This window comes from Hibiscus syriacus, unplaced genomic scaffold (genome assembly GCF_006381635.1).
Source record: "Hibiscus syriacus cultivar Baekdansim isolate YM2019G1 unplaced genomic scaffold, ASM638163v2 tig00002237_pilon, whole genome shotgun sequence".
Lineage (NCBI taxonomy): Eukaryota > Viridiplantae > Streptophyta > Magnoliopsida > Malvales > Malvaceae > Hibiscus > Hibiscus syriacus.
The window spans coordinates 9,738,827-9,752,428 of record NW_024061918.1 but is presented as its reverse complement, the minus strand read 5'-3'; the positions used below and the strand labels follow the sequence as shown (position 1 = coordinate 9,752,428).

The following is a 13,602-nucleotide window of genomic DNA, read 5'->3' as shown; positions in this document are numbered from 1 at the left end:
TTTAATTGCAGGTGACCAAAATGAAACCAAAGCCTAACTTAGATATGATTTAAAAAGAAATAATAGTTGAGAGACTACAACAGAACAAAAATTTTTGTTAAGTACTAAATATATACCCTTATTTTTTCACTAAAAACTTAAAAAATATATAAATATTTTTTCACTGATATTATGAGTGTGCAAGAAATTCCAATGTATATTACATCTTTATATATATATATTGAAAAATTATTAATTTCCAGATTAACCAAAAAGATTTAAATAAGATTCAAATTAAATGTTATTATAGATTTGACATTTTCATTTCAAATATTAACAAATCTCACTTATAGAAATGGAGATGACAAAACTTCTATCGCTTTACAAATCTTTCTTTCATTTTAGAGCGTATCATTTTAAGTGAAGACAGAATATACTATCTTTAATATATTTGATAAATATTTATTTTACACTTTGTCATACTTTTTAAAATCATATATTTACCGCTCACAATTTAATATCTTTAATATTAAATTAAAATGATATATATTAAAATCTAAAAAAAGTTGTTCTATTACTTTAAAAAATTGATTATAGTTCATTTATTATTAAAAGAGATATTCTAGTTTTTGTATTCTTAGAAAAAGTATGTTTTGATCCAAAACGTTAATTGAATTAAAATATTGAAGTTTAGGGATGACCATAGAGCGAGATTGATGATTTATTTTGTCATTTCAACCTCACCTGATATATTAATGATATAATTTAATTTTGAACTGATCTCAATTAAAATTATATTTTATTCATATTATAACTTTGAAAATGATTTTTAGAAGCTGTCACCACTTTACCAATCGAAGACCTAGATAGACCATTCCACCCACTAGAGTTACTAATGGATTGCTAACCTATGGGGATGACGGCGACATTAACCATCAAATAGACTACAACGCATACACAAGACCTCTAAACAAGACTATGATAAACTCACATGATCTACCAAGGAAAAATTCAAGATCTGACTATCAAATCTATCTAATCTGTTAACCTATGAATATTCTTAATAGCCATATATATGGTGTTGTCAATTGAGAGCAATATAAATACCCCCAACCCATATTGATCAAGTTTAGCTATATGATACATCCATCGATAGAAAACCGATCTACCAACTTTAGCTTCGTGAGGAAAATGAACCAATAAGGGCACCATAATTGTGACGAATGAAGGTGGAATTAACTTCTCCATATTGTATAAAGTTAAGGCAGATTGATCTTGCAGTTTCTCAAGTTCTCCAACCATCAGAACTTTCCCATAGATAGCTTTCATTATATTGGAAAGTTCAATTTTACAAGACGTCACCTTATTCGACATATAATCACATAAAGCAACTGACAGTAAATCTTGCATCAATATGTGATAATCATGTGACTTTAGACAATAAAGTCTCAAATATTTAACATTGACACATCGAGATATATTTGATGTATACCCATCTGGTACATTTATATCATTCAACACCGTGCAAAACACTTTTTTTTCTTTCTTCAACATTGTAAAAATAGAAACAGATAACCAAGATATTTCATTAGAAAGTAATCAGGGATGAAGATCATGTCGAATTTTGATGTCAACTAAGTCAAGTCGACACTTTAGATTATCTTTAGATTTACTATTGACATTGAGAATGATCCATATAATATTCTCACAAACATTCTTCTCAATGTGCATGCATCAAGATTATGTCTCAAAATGTGATCCTTCCAATAGGTTAACTCAAAGAAAATAATTCTGTTTTTTGTAAATCCATCTCATTTGGATTATCCTCTTCATTAGACGCATCACCACTTTGTTGTTCAACACCACGACCATACACCTACTTTTCCTTCTTCTTTGATCGCTAATTTGATGGTTGATTCATCTTTTCATAAGTGAACCTGATATGTTTCAACATTGATAATATGTCAGACCCGATTTTTTGTTCAAAAGCTTTTTTAAACTCTTCAGTACCATCAAACATATTTTTTATATCTAAATATGTGATTTTTTACCTAACTACCGACGATGTCCCATATAAGAAAACTGTTTTTTTGTTATACAACCACTTTGAACATGTCTGCATAGCACAACAAGGACAGGCAGAATGACCTTTGAGACTCCAACAAGATAAATTTGCATAAGTAGGGGAATCATTAATAGTCCATAATAAAGTCGTACATAAATTAAAGTTCTTCTTCTTCAACATATCATATGTTTCGATACCCACCCATAATTGTTTGAACTCTTCAATAAGAGACTACATATAGATGTCAATATCATTCCTAAGATCCTTCTCATCGAGTATTATTATTGATAAGATAAAATATGATCGTTTCATGCAAATCCACAGAGGTAAATTGTAGGGAACAAGCAGAACAAGGCAAGTATTGTACGAAATACTCATGATTTTAAAAGGATTAAATCCTTTAGATGCAAGGCCAAGCTTGACATTTCGAGGATCTCTTGCAAAACTTGGAAATTTTTGTCGCATGACTTCCAAGCTAAACAATCCACAGGATGCCTTAATAATCCATCATCGGTACGTCCATCATAATGCCACCTCATAGACTCAACAGTCTTTAAAGACATAAAAAGTCTTTGAAGCCTAGGTAATAGAGGAAAATATCACAAAATATTTAATGGCTTCTTTCTTGATCGTGCTGCAACTTTGTTCTCACTCACATTTTCTACATCCCCATTCATCCATGAGATTTTCCACATATATGATAGGATTCCTGATTTTTCCTATCACCCTAATATAATATGCATTCATTGGAAAAACTATGTTTTTTCATAAACAATGACCAAATCCTTTATCATTTTCTTCATATCTTTTGCATGATTGAGGGGTTTTTGAAAAAGAAAATATTTCTATAAAAAAACTCCAATAACATCATAAAAGAGTTACTGGTCCACCCTCCTAAGCATTTTAAGTTGAAAAGACGAATGCAAAAAAGAGAGTTTTGAATATTTCAATCCCTCATAAAATTGTTCATTCATCTAATCAAGTAACTTATAAAACTTTGTCGCTTCTCCATTTGGCACTTCATCACATCCACTTATTCCCATCTTTTCTAACCTGTTAATGACGACTGCACATATTTAAATTCATCTCGCAACAAACCTTCCATGTTATCTTTTTTAACATATCGATGATGAAAATGAGGATAAGCTGAATTACTAGAGGAATAAGATATACGAGGTGTACCCTCTCACTACTAGAAAAACCCCTTTAATGACATGCATTGCGCGTCATCTATGGGTGCAGATGACCCACAAATGAACGTCATTGAAGCCACTAACATAAATCTCAGATGACACACAATTGTGCGTCATAAATCTATGACGCGCATTTATGACGCTCATTGCGCGCCATTGAAGCCCCTGTCATAAATGAAGACAACACACATTTGTGTGTCATAAATTTATGACAAGCATTTATGACTTACATTGTGTGTCATTGAAAAACATGTCATTAAAAAAGATGACACATTCGTGTGTCCTGATTGTATGTCGTAAATTATATATATATATTGTAGATTGACAAATAATCAAACTAAATCACATTTAATGCCTCATAATGCTAAATATATATATCATATTATATATAAGCAATCTATTTGCATACAATATATTAACATTAAGTTATCAAAAATATTGTAATCATATGTCGATACAAAATATCACGGCATAATAAAGTTTTCCACATAAGATACCCATTCTTTGCGAAAATCATCAATGTCATCATCCGTGTATTCTTCCTTCCCATCACCAACCTAAGTAAAAAAATATGAAATAAGTATATAATTTATACTTATTTAAAGTGAAGTATATAACTATCAAAGAGTACTAAAATGACCAATTTTAATCATAATAATAAGATTATTGCAAGAATGGAAATAAATAAAGTAGTTTGAAATAAGCAGACATATATATACTAACTTGGTGCTATAACAATAAGTAGAAAATAAATAACGTAGGAATGTTCACAGGAACTTACCATTTTATCAACAACAATCTGGTCATTCGGGTCATAACCTCCTTTTCTCATTTGTCTTGCCTTTTTCCACAACAATGCTCTATCAATCTCGTCTTCCTCCTTTCCCGTTTCTTGCATCTAAATTAAAAAAAATAACAACAATGAATTAACATAAACAGATGAATATCTAAACTATTCAATTAATTTACTACATACAATCTCAAGAGTTAGTCCATCATATGTGACATCAAATTGCTAACATTTGTTAAATCCACTAGATTTTCTGTTACATTCTGACCATCTTGTCTACTTCTATGCATCGATCTCATATTTCCAGGTGAGGATGAAAAATGCTCCATTTGACCACTACTTGGGACTATGTTGTAGTTAGCAGGGTCAGATGTTTCAAACTTATTCATCTTCCTTTTCCTAGGATCAATAACAACATTAAGAGATTCATCAAAATTTAGTTCCAATGGTACTGATGACTCGACCCTTTTTCGCTTAGTTGCAATTGCAGCCTTCTTATTATCATTTTAAGTCATTTGTTTGTCTTGTGATTGGGAGTTAGCAGACCGGGTGTCCAAACTTGATGGGCTTCCATGATCAAAAGACTAACTACCCCTGTGTGTTCCAACTCCCTAATAATACTCATGTTCAGCAATGCTTGGGCCAATGGGTGGCCTGCTGGATGTAAATGGATCAAACTTAGGTATCTCATTTTGCGCCAAACCTGCTTTAGAGTCTTTAGAAACTGCAACAGCCAAAGAAGATCCTGGAGAATAATACTCATATATAAATGGTTCAGTCACTATGTCATGCAACAATGAGGTCACATATGTAATAATTTTCCATGACAAGCTAAAGGAAGTTTAATTAACAACAATTTGCCAAAATATTGTCCAGATGTAGAATCCATTCCTTGAGACCCGATAGTAGGAAGCCAGGATGATTTTAAAGCCTCCAGATCAAGACCATGTCGATTGATAACAGTCTCCATTGCCCTTGAATAAAGAATATTATGTCAGGTAAAATAGTAGACATTCCCAAAGAAAGGGTTAACAACGTCACTGAAAATTTGACTTGAACAAAGATATATATCTTTCGATGTTAAGTTCTAAACATCGTTGCGACCACTGAGATACTGAAAAGGAAAGTTAACTAATAGTTAGATTAGCTAAAAGACAAATGCAAAAGGTAGATTTATCCAAAAACATAAGAGTAAAAGAGGGGAGAAACTGGAGAATAAGTTTAGGTGAGAGTACACTTTAATTCAAGCTAGAAAATGTATACATATAATCCTGGAGTCAAATATATAAATCTGAATAGCAACAGCCACATAAGTGAACAACCTAATTTAAACACATATTTTTTACTTCAATTCAACCATGTGTTGCTTAGTACAATGTTAAGTATAGCTCCACGCAAAAAGGAAAAAGGTAAGAATAGCTTGCTTGGGGAAAAAGAGGATGGGCCAAAGTAAAATACCACATAACTGAGATCTATTTAACTTATGTCCAACCATATTCATAATTCATTCATGGTAGGGCAATTAATGCTCTTATAGCAGAAGGGAATACACTCTTAGTCAAAGGTGTTTCAACCATTGCAGGACAACCTGAAATAATTCCACTTCTAATTTCATTATCTATAAAAAGAAAATGAAGGTTCTTGCATCCATTTAAAGGAAATAAAACAAATAATTCAAATGGCAAATTATAATAAGTGAACAGTGAACAATCAAACAAATTTAGTCATTAGATCCCCATTATCTGAATTAACTCCATTTTCTAAATCACTATGTCCGTCTAGATGAAAATAACAACACTTCTCTCACTAGTTTACAAAATCATGTGTTCATTCATAAGACTTAAAGAACCTCAAACTATATTTCACCTTGATATTACTTGGAACGGCATTGAATGTTCATTCCCACTAGATTTCATGTGTTGCAATATCTGAAACATTCACAGATAATAAAAGTCAGCTGCGTTAATAAATGGTATTAAAATCAAGAGCCAACTCTGTAACGCGTGCACCATAAAGAGTTAAAGACCACCTAATTAACCAAAAAAGGCACTCATACCACATAAAGTTTTATTGCCAGCATTGAAGGCTCATCTTTAGAGTCTTGTATGAGTTTATGAAAATAACACAAAATTTCAATATTCTCAAGCACAGTGCTCCAGATTCTCCTAAATCAGATTCCAAAAAAAAATCTTCCAAGTAATGTGAAGTCTCCAAAAATCTAGAAATAAGAAACCAAATGCTACACTTAAAGATTCCAAAAAATAGAAGAAAATCCAAAATTTCCTCCAGATAACCCTTCGTTTCTTCCCATGATCAGAAAATTTGAGGGAAATTTTGAAAGTGAAACAAAGTTAACAATGAAATTGAGAATAAGAATAAAGTATAAACAAAATCTTAAAGGTTAACTACAAAACAAAGAAAAGTAGAAAAGTAAAAGGGAAGACTTGGTCGATGTCACATTGGGCATTACCGTAGCTAACAAGATCTGCCATTCCATGTGAGGAAATTACAAATGCCACCGCCCTTTACGATCGCTCCCCGGAGCTCTGTTCATCATCTGGAACTACCACCTCTCCTACTTTCTCTTCACTTCGCTGCTCTTTCCCTCCGACGCTTACCATCCAAAATAAAACAATGCTTCAACTCTCCATTCCGAAACAGCTAATGAAAACCAGAAGCAATTCCTTTAGCAGATCTACTGTGATATCTGGTCCTCCAACACCGAAATCCCAGCATTCACCTCTTTCAATGAACCCTTCTTTACACCCTTATTTATGAAGAATAGCAAAAGAAAAAAACGTGAAAGTGCAGCCAGAAACCGTAGAAGTAACTAAGTATCAATGGCAAGTGACACGCAAAACAGAGAAACAAAGGATGGATTAATTGAAAAGATTAAAAAGAAATTTCTTACCCTTTGACATTTTACATCAGCAAGCTTCTTTATCAAATGTGGTTTCCCTTCGGGTAAAGTTGTGGTGAATGGATAAAGCAGTGGACTGAAGCAAAGAGAAAAAGGGAAAAAGAGAAGAAGGGGGGAAACATGCGTGCGTGAACTGCTTATCGAGGAGGCCAGGACTAGAAGCGGGAAAGGATGAAAATAATGGGGGAAATTAAAAGATGACTTTTACAAATGACACACAATTAAAAGTGTACTCCGTGTTTTTGCAAATTTTTTGGATTATGACTATTAAATACTCCGTGTGTCATCGTTCGTGTGTCATTAAAGGTATATTTTCTTGTAGTGTCTCCATGTGAGCGAAACTATGTATGGTTTTTGAATTTAAAGTTTATTTTTTCCCTTTTTCTGTGCCATTAAACACAATGGTAATACTTGTTTTTGATTGATTTTTAGGGTCTTGTTTTGTTTCATGAATAACTGAACTTTTTTTTCTTGTTTTTTGGGTTTAAATCTTTAAGTAATTTTGGTTTTTATAGATAAGATATTGGAAGTTGAGAGGAAACGCGCTAAGGGAGGATTTCTGCAATTGTTTGATTGGAATGGTATATCTAGGAAGAAGTTGTTCCCCAATAAGTCCGAGTTACCAGGTACATTCATGATTCATGATGTTTATTGCATCTGCCATTTACTTTAATTTTAAACATCATTGAATTATTTCAAGCTTAAACTGCTATGTAATATTTTATAACTTATGTTCAGCAAGTAATATTTAAAACTTAAGAATCCTTAGATCCAAAGATTCTTTTTAGAAACTGCAAATTAGTTCAAAATGGCAAATTATTTGCTTAAAATTACATACAATTTAAGGATTATTTGTTAATTGGATTTAATAGTTAATAAAACCAGAACTGAAACAAATGCAACATACTAAAATAGCGTCGAAAACCAGACTTAAAATGCAACAAAACTCAAACCAACATCAATAGAATAAAATCAGAACTAAAAAAATGCAATTGAATAGAAAAAGTTAAGAGATCATGGTTGTGTTTCTACAAAACTCAACTTCAATAGAGCATAAAATGTAATAAAACCAGAACTGAAACAAATTACTGCTCATAATGAATATGGATAGAACCAAATTCAACAAAACTCAAATGAGAAGTGAAATAGGAACTACATTCCGATTGAAGAAGATACCAACTAAAGATAGCAAATTTTGAGGAAAATAGAGAAGGAATGATACCTTCTTCTTGTTTCATGTGTCAGGAACTACAATGCTCTTGCTCTCCGAATCTTAGCTTCATACTCGGCTCGGTGACAGCGCGGAGAGAAAAAATCTTTAGATTTGTGTGACAGAGAATAGTAGACAAGAGGCAAAGAGAGAATAGAAGAGAGAATAGGCAAAGAGAGGATACCTAGAGAGATTTGTGCGACGAAGAATAGAAGCGAAGAGGGCATAGAGATTCTGTCGATAGAGAATGCTCAAAATTGTAAATTAGGGATTTGGGAATATATTAATCTAAACAAATGACACAAAATCACATATTCGGCGCGGTGTTTTTGCAGTATATTAGTTTATTACGATGTTTAGGGAATAAACACCACTATTTGTATTATTTTTTTTTGGAGTCTTTTTTCATCAAAACGCTGTTACATTTATATAATTTGCTGTATTTGTTCTAAAAATACCGTTAAAAATGTCGTTATATGCCAAACTTGGTCTAGTGAGATTTGACTCGTAGAACACACACGTGTAGGCGAATAACCTATGAAAAATGAACTGAACAACCACACATGCTTTTTCTCATAGGGATTCTTATTCCTACGAGCTTTGAAAAGTTGATGCGACGCTGTTGATCCTAAAGTCGGCAAAGCTTGTTAGTTAAAAGGTGACAAATACCATTATCACTAATGTTAGAGATACCTTAGACAAGGATAGTGTCACAGGATCAGTGAAGTGTACGAAGGAGCACCTTTAAAGCTACAGAGAGCCACTCCTTGGATAATGCTACCTCGAAGAGGGATATTGAAAACCATGGAAAGCTTCCACAGTATCCCTCCACATCGTCTCACGGGCATCACCCCATAAACATGTAACAATGGTTATGGACGAACATGTTTTGGTAAGAATACCTTCGCAAAAAACCGTGAGAAACTACGAAAAATGCTACTAAAACTTTTTCTTAGCATAATACGTAATGTTTTGCATGACTAATACATGGAAGTATTTTTGGAATCCCCACATGAATACTAAATCTCCATGAACGTTCTTTTCATCATTTGTTGTGGTGTCATGACTTTGAGATGCCTCCACTATATTTCTGTAATAGATAAATAAATAAACAAATAATATAATATAATATAATATAATATAATATAAAATAAAATAAAATAATGTTAAAGAATAAAATAAAAATAAATAAAAGTATTGAAAAATAGACAAAGAAAGATGTTAGAACTAAACAATAGAGTTAAATATAAATTAACCATCCAAATAATATTAAATTAAAAAATATATACAAAATGGACAGATTAAAAATATAATTATCTCCAAAGTAAAAAACGCATGAGTCATAAGGCAGTTTTTGATCGAGTTTATCGAGTCACTTCGTAACATCATTTTCTACAAAAAGAATCCTCCAAAATTGACGTCATTTGGAAAGGATTAATTATCCCAAATTTTTGCTTGTTTCTTATTTTCTCCATCTTCTCTAGATTTATTATCATTACATTCTATCTAGAAGCTACTCAAAAGTGTTAACTATGCTCCCACTCTTTTTCGGTCGTCGGTTTTGATAATGTCAAATAAAATATAAAAGTTGATCAACTATTTCCTCTTTACTCGTATGTATAGCATTCAATAATCATTCATGGCATTTCTACTACATTTCACATACGCAAAGTAAAACAATGGTTGTCATTTCAGTAAATGTAGTTTGATGGTCTATTAGTAGTCTATAGATATTCGAATCTCACCTATTCACCAACACTACGATAAATTTTCTTATTAGTGGCATCTAGGTTATTGTCACTAAAATTTCAATTTATGTCATTAGATGTATTTTGTGACGTAAAAGTCAATGTCACGACGATCGTCACCCTAGGTGTGTCACTAAATTTCAAAAGTGACGATGTATGTATTATCGTCATGTATTATTAAATATATAGTGACTTTAATAGCTAGCGTCACAGTTGAATTTACATCGAGTGACAATTACTTTTGTCATCAAATGATGTACATTTTCGTCATTAATAAATCATATTGTCACCAATAACACAATAATTTCATTGTATACATGATGAAAAGAAAATTGTCACATTTTTAGTAACGTAATATATCGTCACCTAATAGTAGCATCGATGACATTTATATATAACATCACTATATAATTAATATTCAATGACAACTAATTGTCACTAAATTATGTAAAATTTTATTATTGATTATTTATATCGTCACGGATAATACATTAAAATCAACCTATATGTGACTAAAGAGATATTGTCAAAATTTTAGTGACATAATATAAATGTTACCTAATAATATTATGAATGACGTTTATGCTTCACTTTATAATTTATATTCTATGACAATTGATTACGTCACTAAATTAAATAAGATTTCGTTATTAATAATTTATATTGTCATAAATAATGCATTAAAATCAACTTATAAGTGACGAAAAAAATATTGTCACATTTTTAGTGACATAATATATCGTCACCTAATAATATTATGAATGATGATTATGCATAGTTTCACCATATATAATGTTACCAATATAATGGCAAAACTAAAAATTGTCACTTTTTTAGTGACAATATATATTAAAATAAAATTACTTATACAAATCTAAATAAAAAATAGTTCACTTATTGCAAAATAATAAGATTTAAACAAATATTTCAATAAAAATATAATAATTTCATTTCTATAAATATAAAAATATTTAAATGTTTACAGAAAATAAAAATAATATGATAATAATAAGACTTGTGGAATATTTCGTAGTAACAATCTCAATCCAAACCTTGAGTCGGTTGTGATTTCAAGGCTTACATATTTTCTGCTTCTTCTTCAACTGGAGTTGATTGCAACTTCACCATTTTCTCTTAAAAAAAAGTCATTCATAAATAAAATAATCCTTAGATGAAAAATTACTTATACAAATCTAAATAAAAAATAATTCACTTATTGCAAAATAATAAGATTTAAACAAATATTTCAATAAAAACATAATAATTTCATTTCTATAAATATAAAAATGTTTAAATGTTTACAAAATATGATAATAATATGACTTGTGGAATATTTCGTAGTAGCAATCTCAATCCAAACCTTGAGTCGGTTGTGATTTCAAGGCTTACATATTTTCTGCTTCTTCTTCAACTGAAGTTGATTGCAGCTCCACAATTTTCTCCTAAAAAAGTCATTCATAAATAAAATAATCCTTAGATGAAAAATTACAATTTAATACTTAATTTTGTGAAGTCTTACATATTTTGCTTGTGCCTTAGATGTTGTCCATCCTTTGTCATTTGAATAATGAGTTGCCTTGAAGAAATCCATCCTATTTGGTTCTTCATCATCCTTGCGCTATATGATTTCAAAAAATAAAAATTAGACTTTAAAATAAAAATAAACTTTATAATAAATATCAAAAGTGTCCAACGTACCATAGCATATCGGCTAGCGACAAAAGCCCGAGATCCTTGATTAGGAGTTAACTTGACATTTCTTCTAACTCTTGCATTAGTTTCACACTACCTCTTCAATTATAAACATGTATAAACATAATTTATAATTTATTATAGAAATAAAAAAAGAGTAAAACTTTCATTACATAACAAAACCCACCAAGCATATTTCAATACGAGATTCATATCTACTCAAAAGAAGCTAAATTTAAGGATGGAACCATGAGCCTATGGCTTTACCACATATATGCAATTCCAAAAAAAAATACTAGCAAGGATCCTGAATCTCAAAATAGGTTGAAAATGAAGGTTTTAATCATAGGGAACCACATCCAAATTCCATGGGAACATTGCTAATTAGATTAGAATTTACACAATTGATATGCATCATTTAATCATATGATTGAATCACAAATCAAATCACAAACTCCTAATCTCAAACATAGATATGCAACAAATAACAAAAAAATGACGGTCTATGCAGGCATGCTTGCATCTATAAAATATATAAGCCTAACAATCAAATCATGAAGACAAATTATTATCATGATGAACAAGGGGGAAATTTAAAGCAATCAGAATTAGCAGCCAGAACATTCAAAATCAAATAAATGAAATAAAAAATCAAGAAGAAATATAAATTCGTAAATAGGAACCCTAAATTTGCTACATCATTCAAATCATAAATACCCAAAACATCGGGCATAACAACGGGGACGATTGATTTCATAACCAGCTCCGGCCTCATCACTCCCATCGAGGCCAAGAAATTCTAGGCTTTGTAATAAATTATGACAGATCTATATTCTATATTCAATAGCAACAATTCTCAGCTTCTCTGCAAGCATCACCAAGATTTTAAAAGAAAATAAAAATGTTCTCTTTCGAAGCTTTTAATCTTTGTAACTTCCACATGCCTTACATGAATTGAAATAAATTACATTTTGTGAACCAAGTAAGATTCCAGCAGATCCAAGGTTGAATTCACTCGACAAGAAGTTTACCACTATAGTTTTATCAGAATTTGTGAATGTGAGTGAGAAGTGAAGCACATAATCACAGTTATTACACATTCACATTTTCACTATTATAACCAGCGTCGAAAAATTCTATGCAGCAAATGAAATTTGATTCGTGCAAACAACCTTTCAGTTCTAGAGATTTGAAATGAAAAACAGCAAAAACAAATGATTCCAAGCAAATTAGATGACAATACCTAACACCAGCATCGCCCACGATTCCAATAGCCATGCCGGCAAAAAGTCTAGCGAGGCCACAAGCAAGACCAGAGGAAAGATGAGCATAGCCATCGAAAAGGTAGTAAGATTTGGCCTTCGGGTTAATCCCTGTGCTAATAATAACCCCAATAATCAACCCATAAATACCCAAAACACCGGCCATAACAATGGGGACGATTGATTTCATAACCAGCTTCGGCCTCATCACTCCCATCGAGGCCACTCCTACACCGCTCTTGGCCGTCCCATACGCAGCTCTCATACAGGAGAAAACGAGGGCAGCAGCAGCACCGAGGAAACCAAAAAAAGGAGCAGTTTCATCGCCGCTGAATGTGGATGCCATCCTAGGCTTTCAGTTCTTCAACAATTTCGCCGACGATTTGTACAGCTTTGGAAACTATGTGATGGGTCAATTTCTTTCCAGATCAAAGGAGAGACAAAACCAGGAAATTTCTCAGAGAACCCTCGTGAACAGCTCTCTTTTTATTCTTTTTTCTTTTTAGGGAATGTGTTTGGGGAGAGAGAAAATCGCGGAATAAAAATAATTGAATGTGAAAAATAATGGATGGAATGGGCTATATATAAAGGGCCGAAATTAAGGCCCAATATTAAGGCATTCATTTTGCTCTCATGTTTTCTTCCATTATTAAATATTGACTTAATAGAAAAATAATTTTTTAAACTATACTTAAAATTAACGTTTAAAGAGTTTTTTATTAAAAATAAATGCCAATATTTTT

General features: G+C 31.6%; 2 protein-coding genes across 3 annotated transcripts; both read right to left on the bottom strand.

Annotated features, from left to right (window-relative positions):
* Positions 1 to 4,829: 4,829 nt before the first annotated feature.
* Positions 4,830 to 7,121, bottom strand: LOC120140668 (chromatin structure-remodeling complex protein SYD-like). Its single transcript, XM_039155635.1, has 3 exons — positions 6,498 to 7,121; positions 5,894 to 5,955; positions 4,830 to 5,001 (listed from the first exon to the last, which is right to left on the bottom strand). Exons 1-3 carry the CDS (start codon positions 6,522 to 6,524, stop codon positions 4,830 to 4,832), a joined length of 261 nt encoding a protein of 86 aa, XP_039011566.1. The 5' UTR covers positions 6,525 to 7,121.
* A 4,150-nt stretch (positions 7,122 to 11,271) lies between these two features.
* On the bottom strand, positions 11,272 to 13,336 carry LOC120139570 (V-type proton ATPase subunit c2-like). 2 transcript variants are annotated; one of them, XR_005517653.1, is made up of 4 exons: positions 12,841 to 13,336; positions 11,604 to 11,696; positions 11,425 to 11,523; positions 11,272 to 11,347 (listed from the first exon to the last, which is right to left on the bottom strand). XR_005517653.1 is itself a non-coding variant. In XM_039154747.1 (3 exons), the coding sequence occupies exons 1-2, from the start codon at positions 13,203 to 13,205 to the stop codon at positions 11,651 to 11,653; spliced, it is 411 nt and encodes a 136-aa protein (XP_039010678.1). In that variant the 5' UTR covers positions 13,206 to 13,336; the 3' UTR covers positions 11,424 to 11,523; positions 11,604 to 11,650. The 2 variants fall into 2 exon arrangements, 1 of the variants encoding a protein (XP_039010678.1); XM_039154747.1 differs by lacking the exon at positions 11,272 to 11,347 and having other exon boundaries at positions 11,424 to 11,523.
* Positions 13,337 to 13,602: the final 266 nt, after the last annotated feature.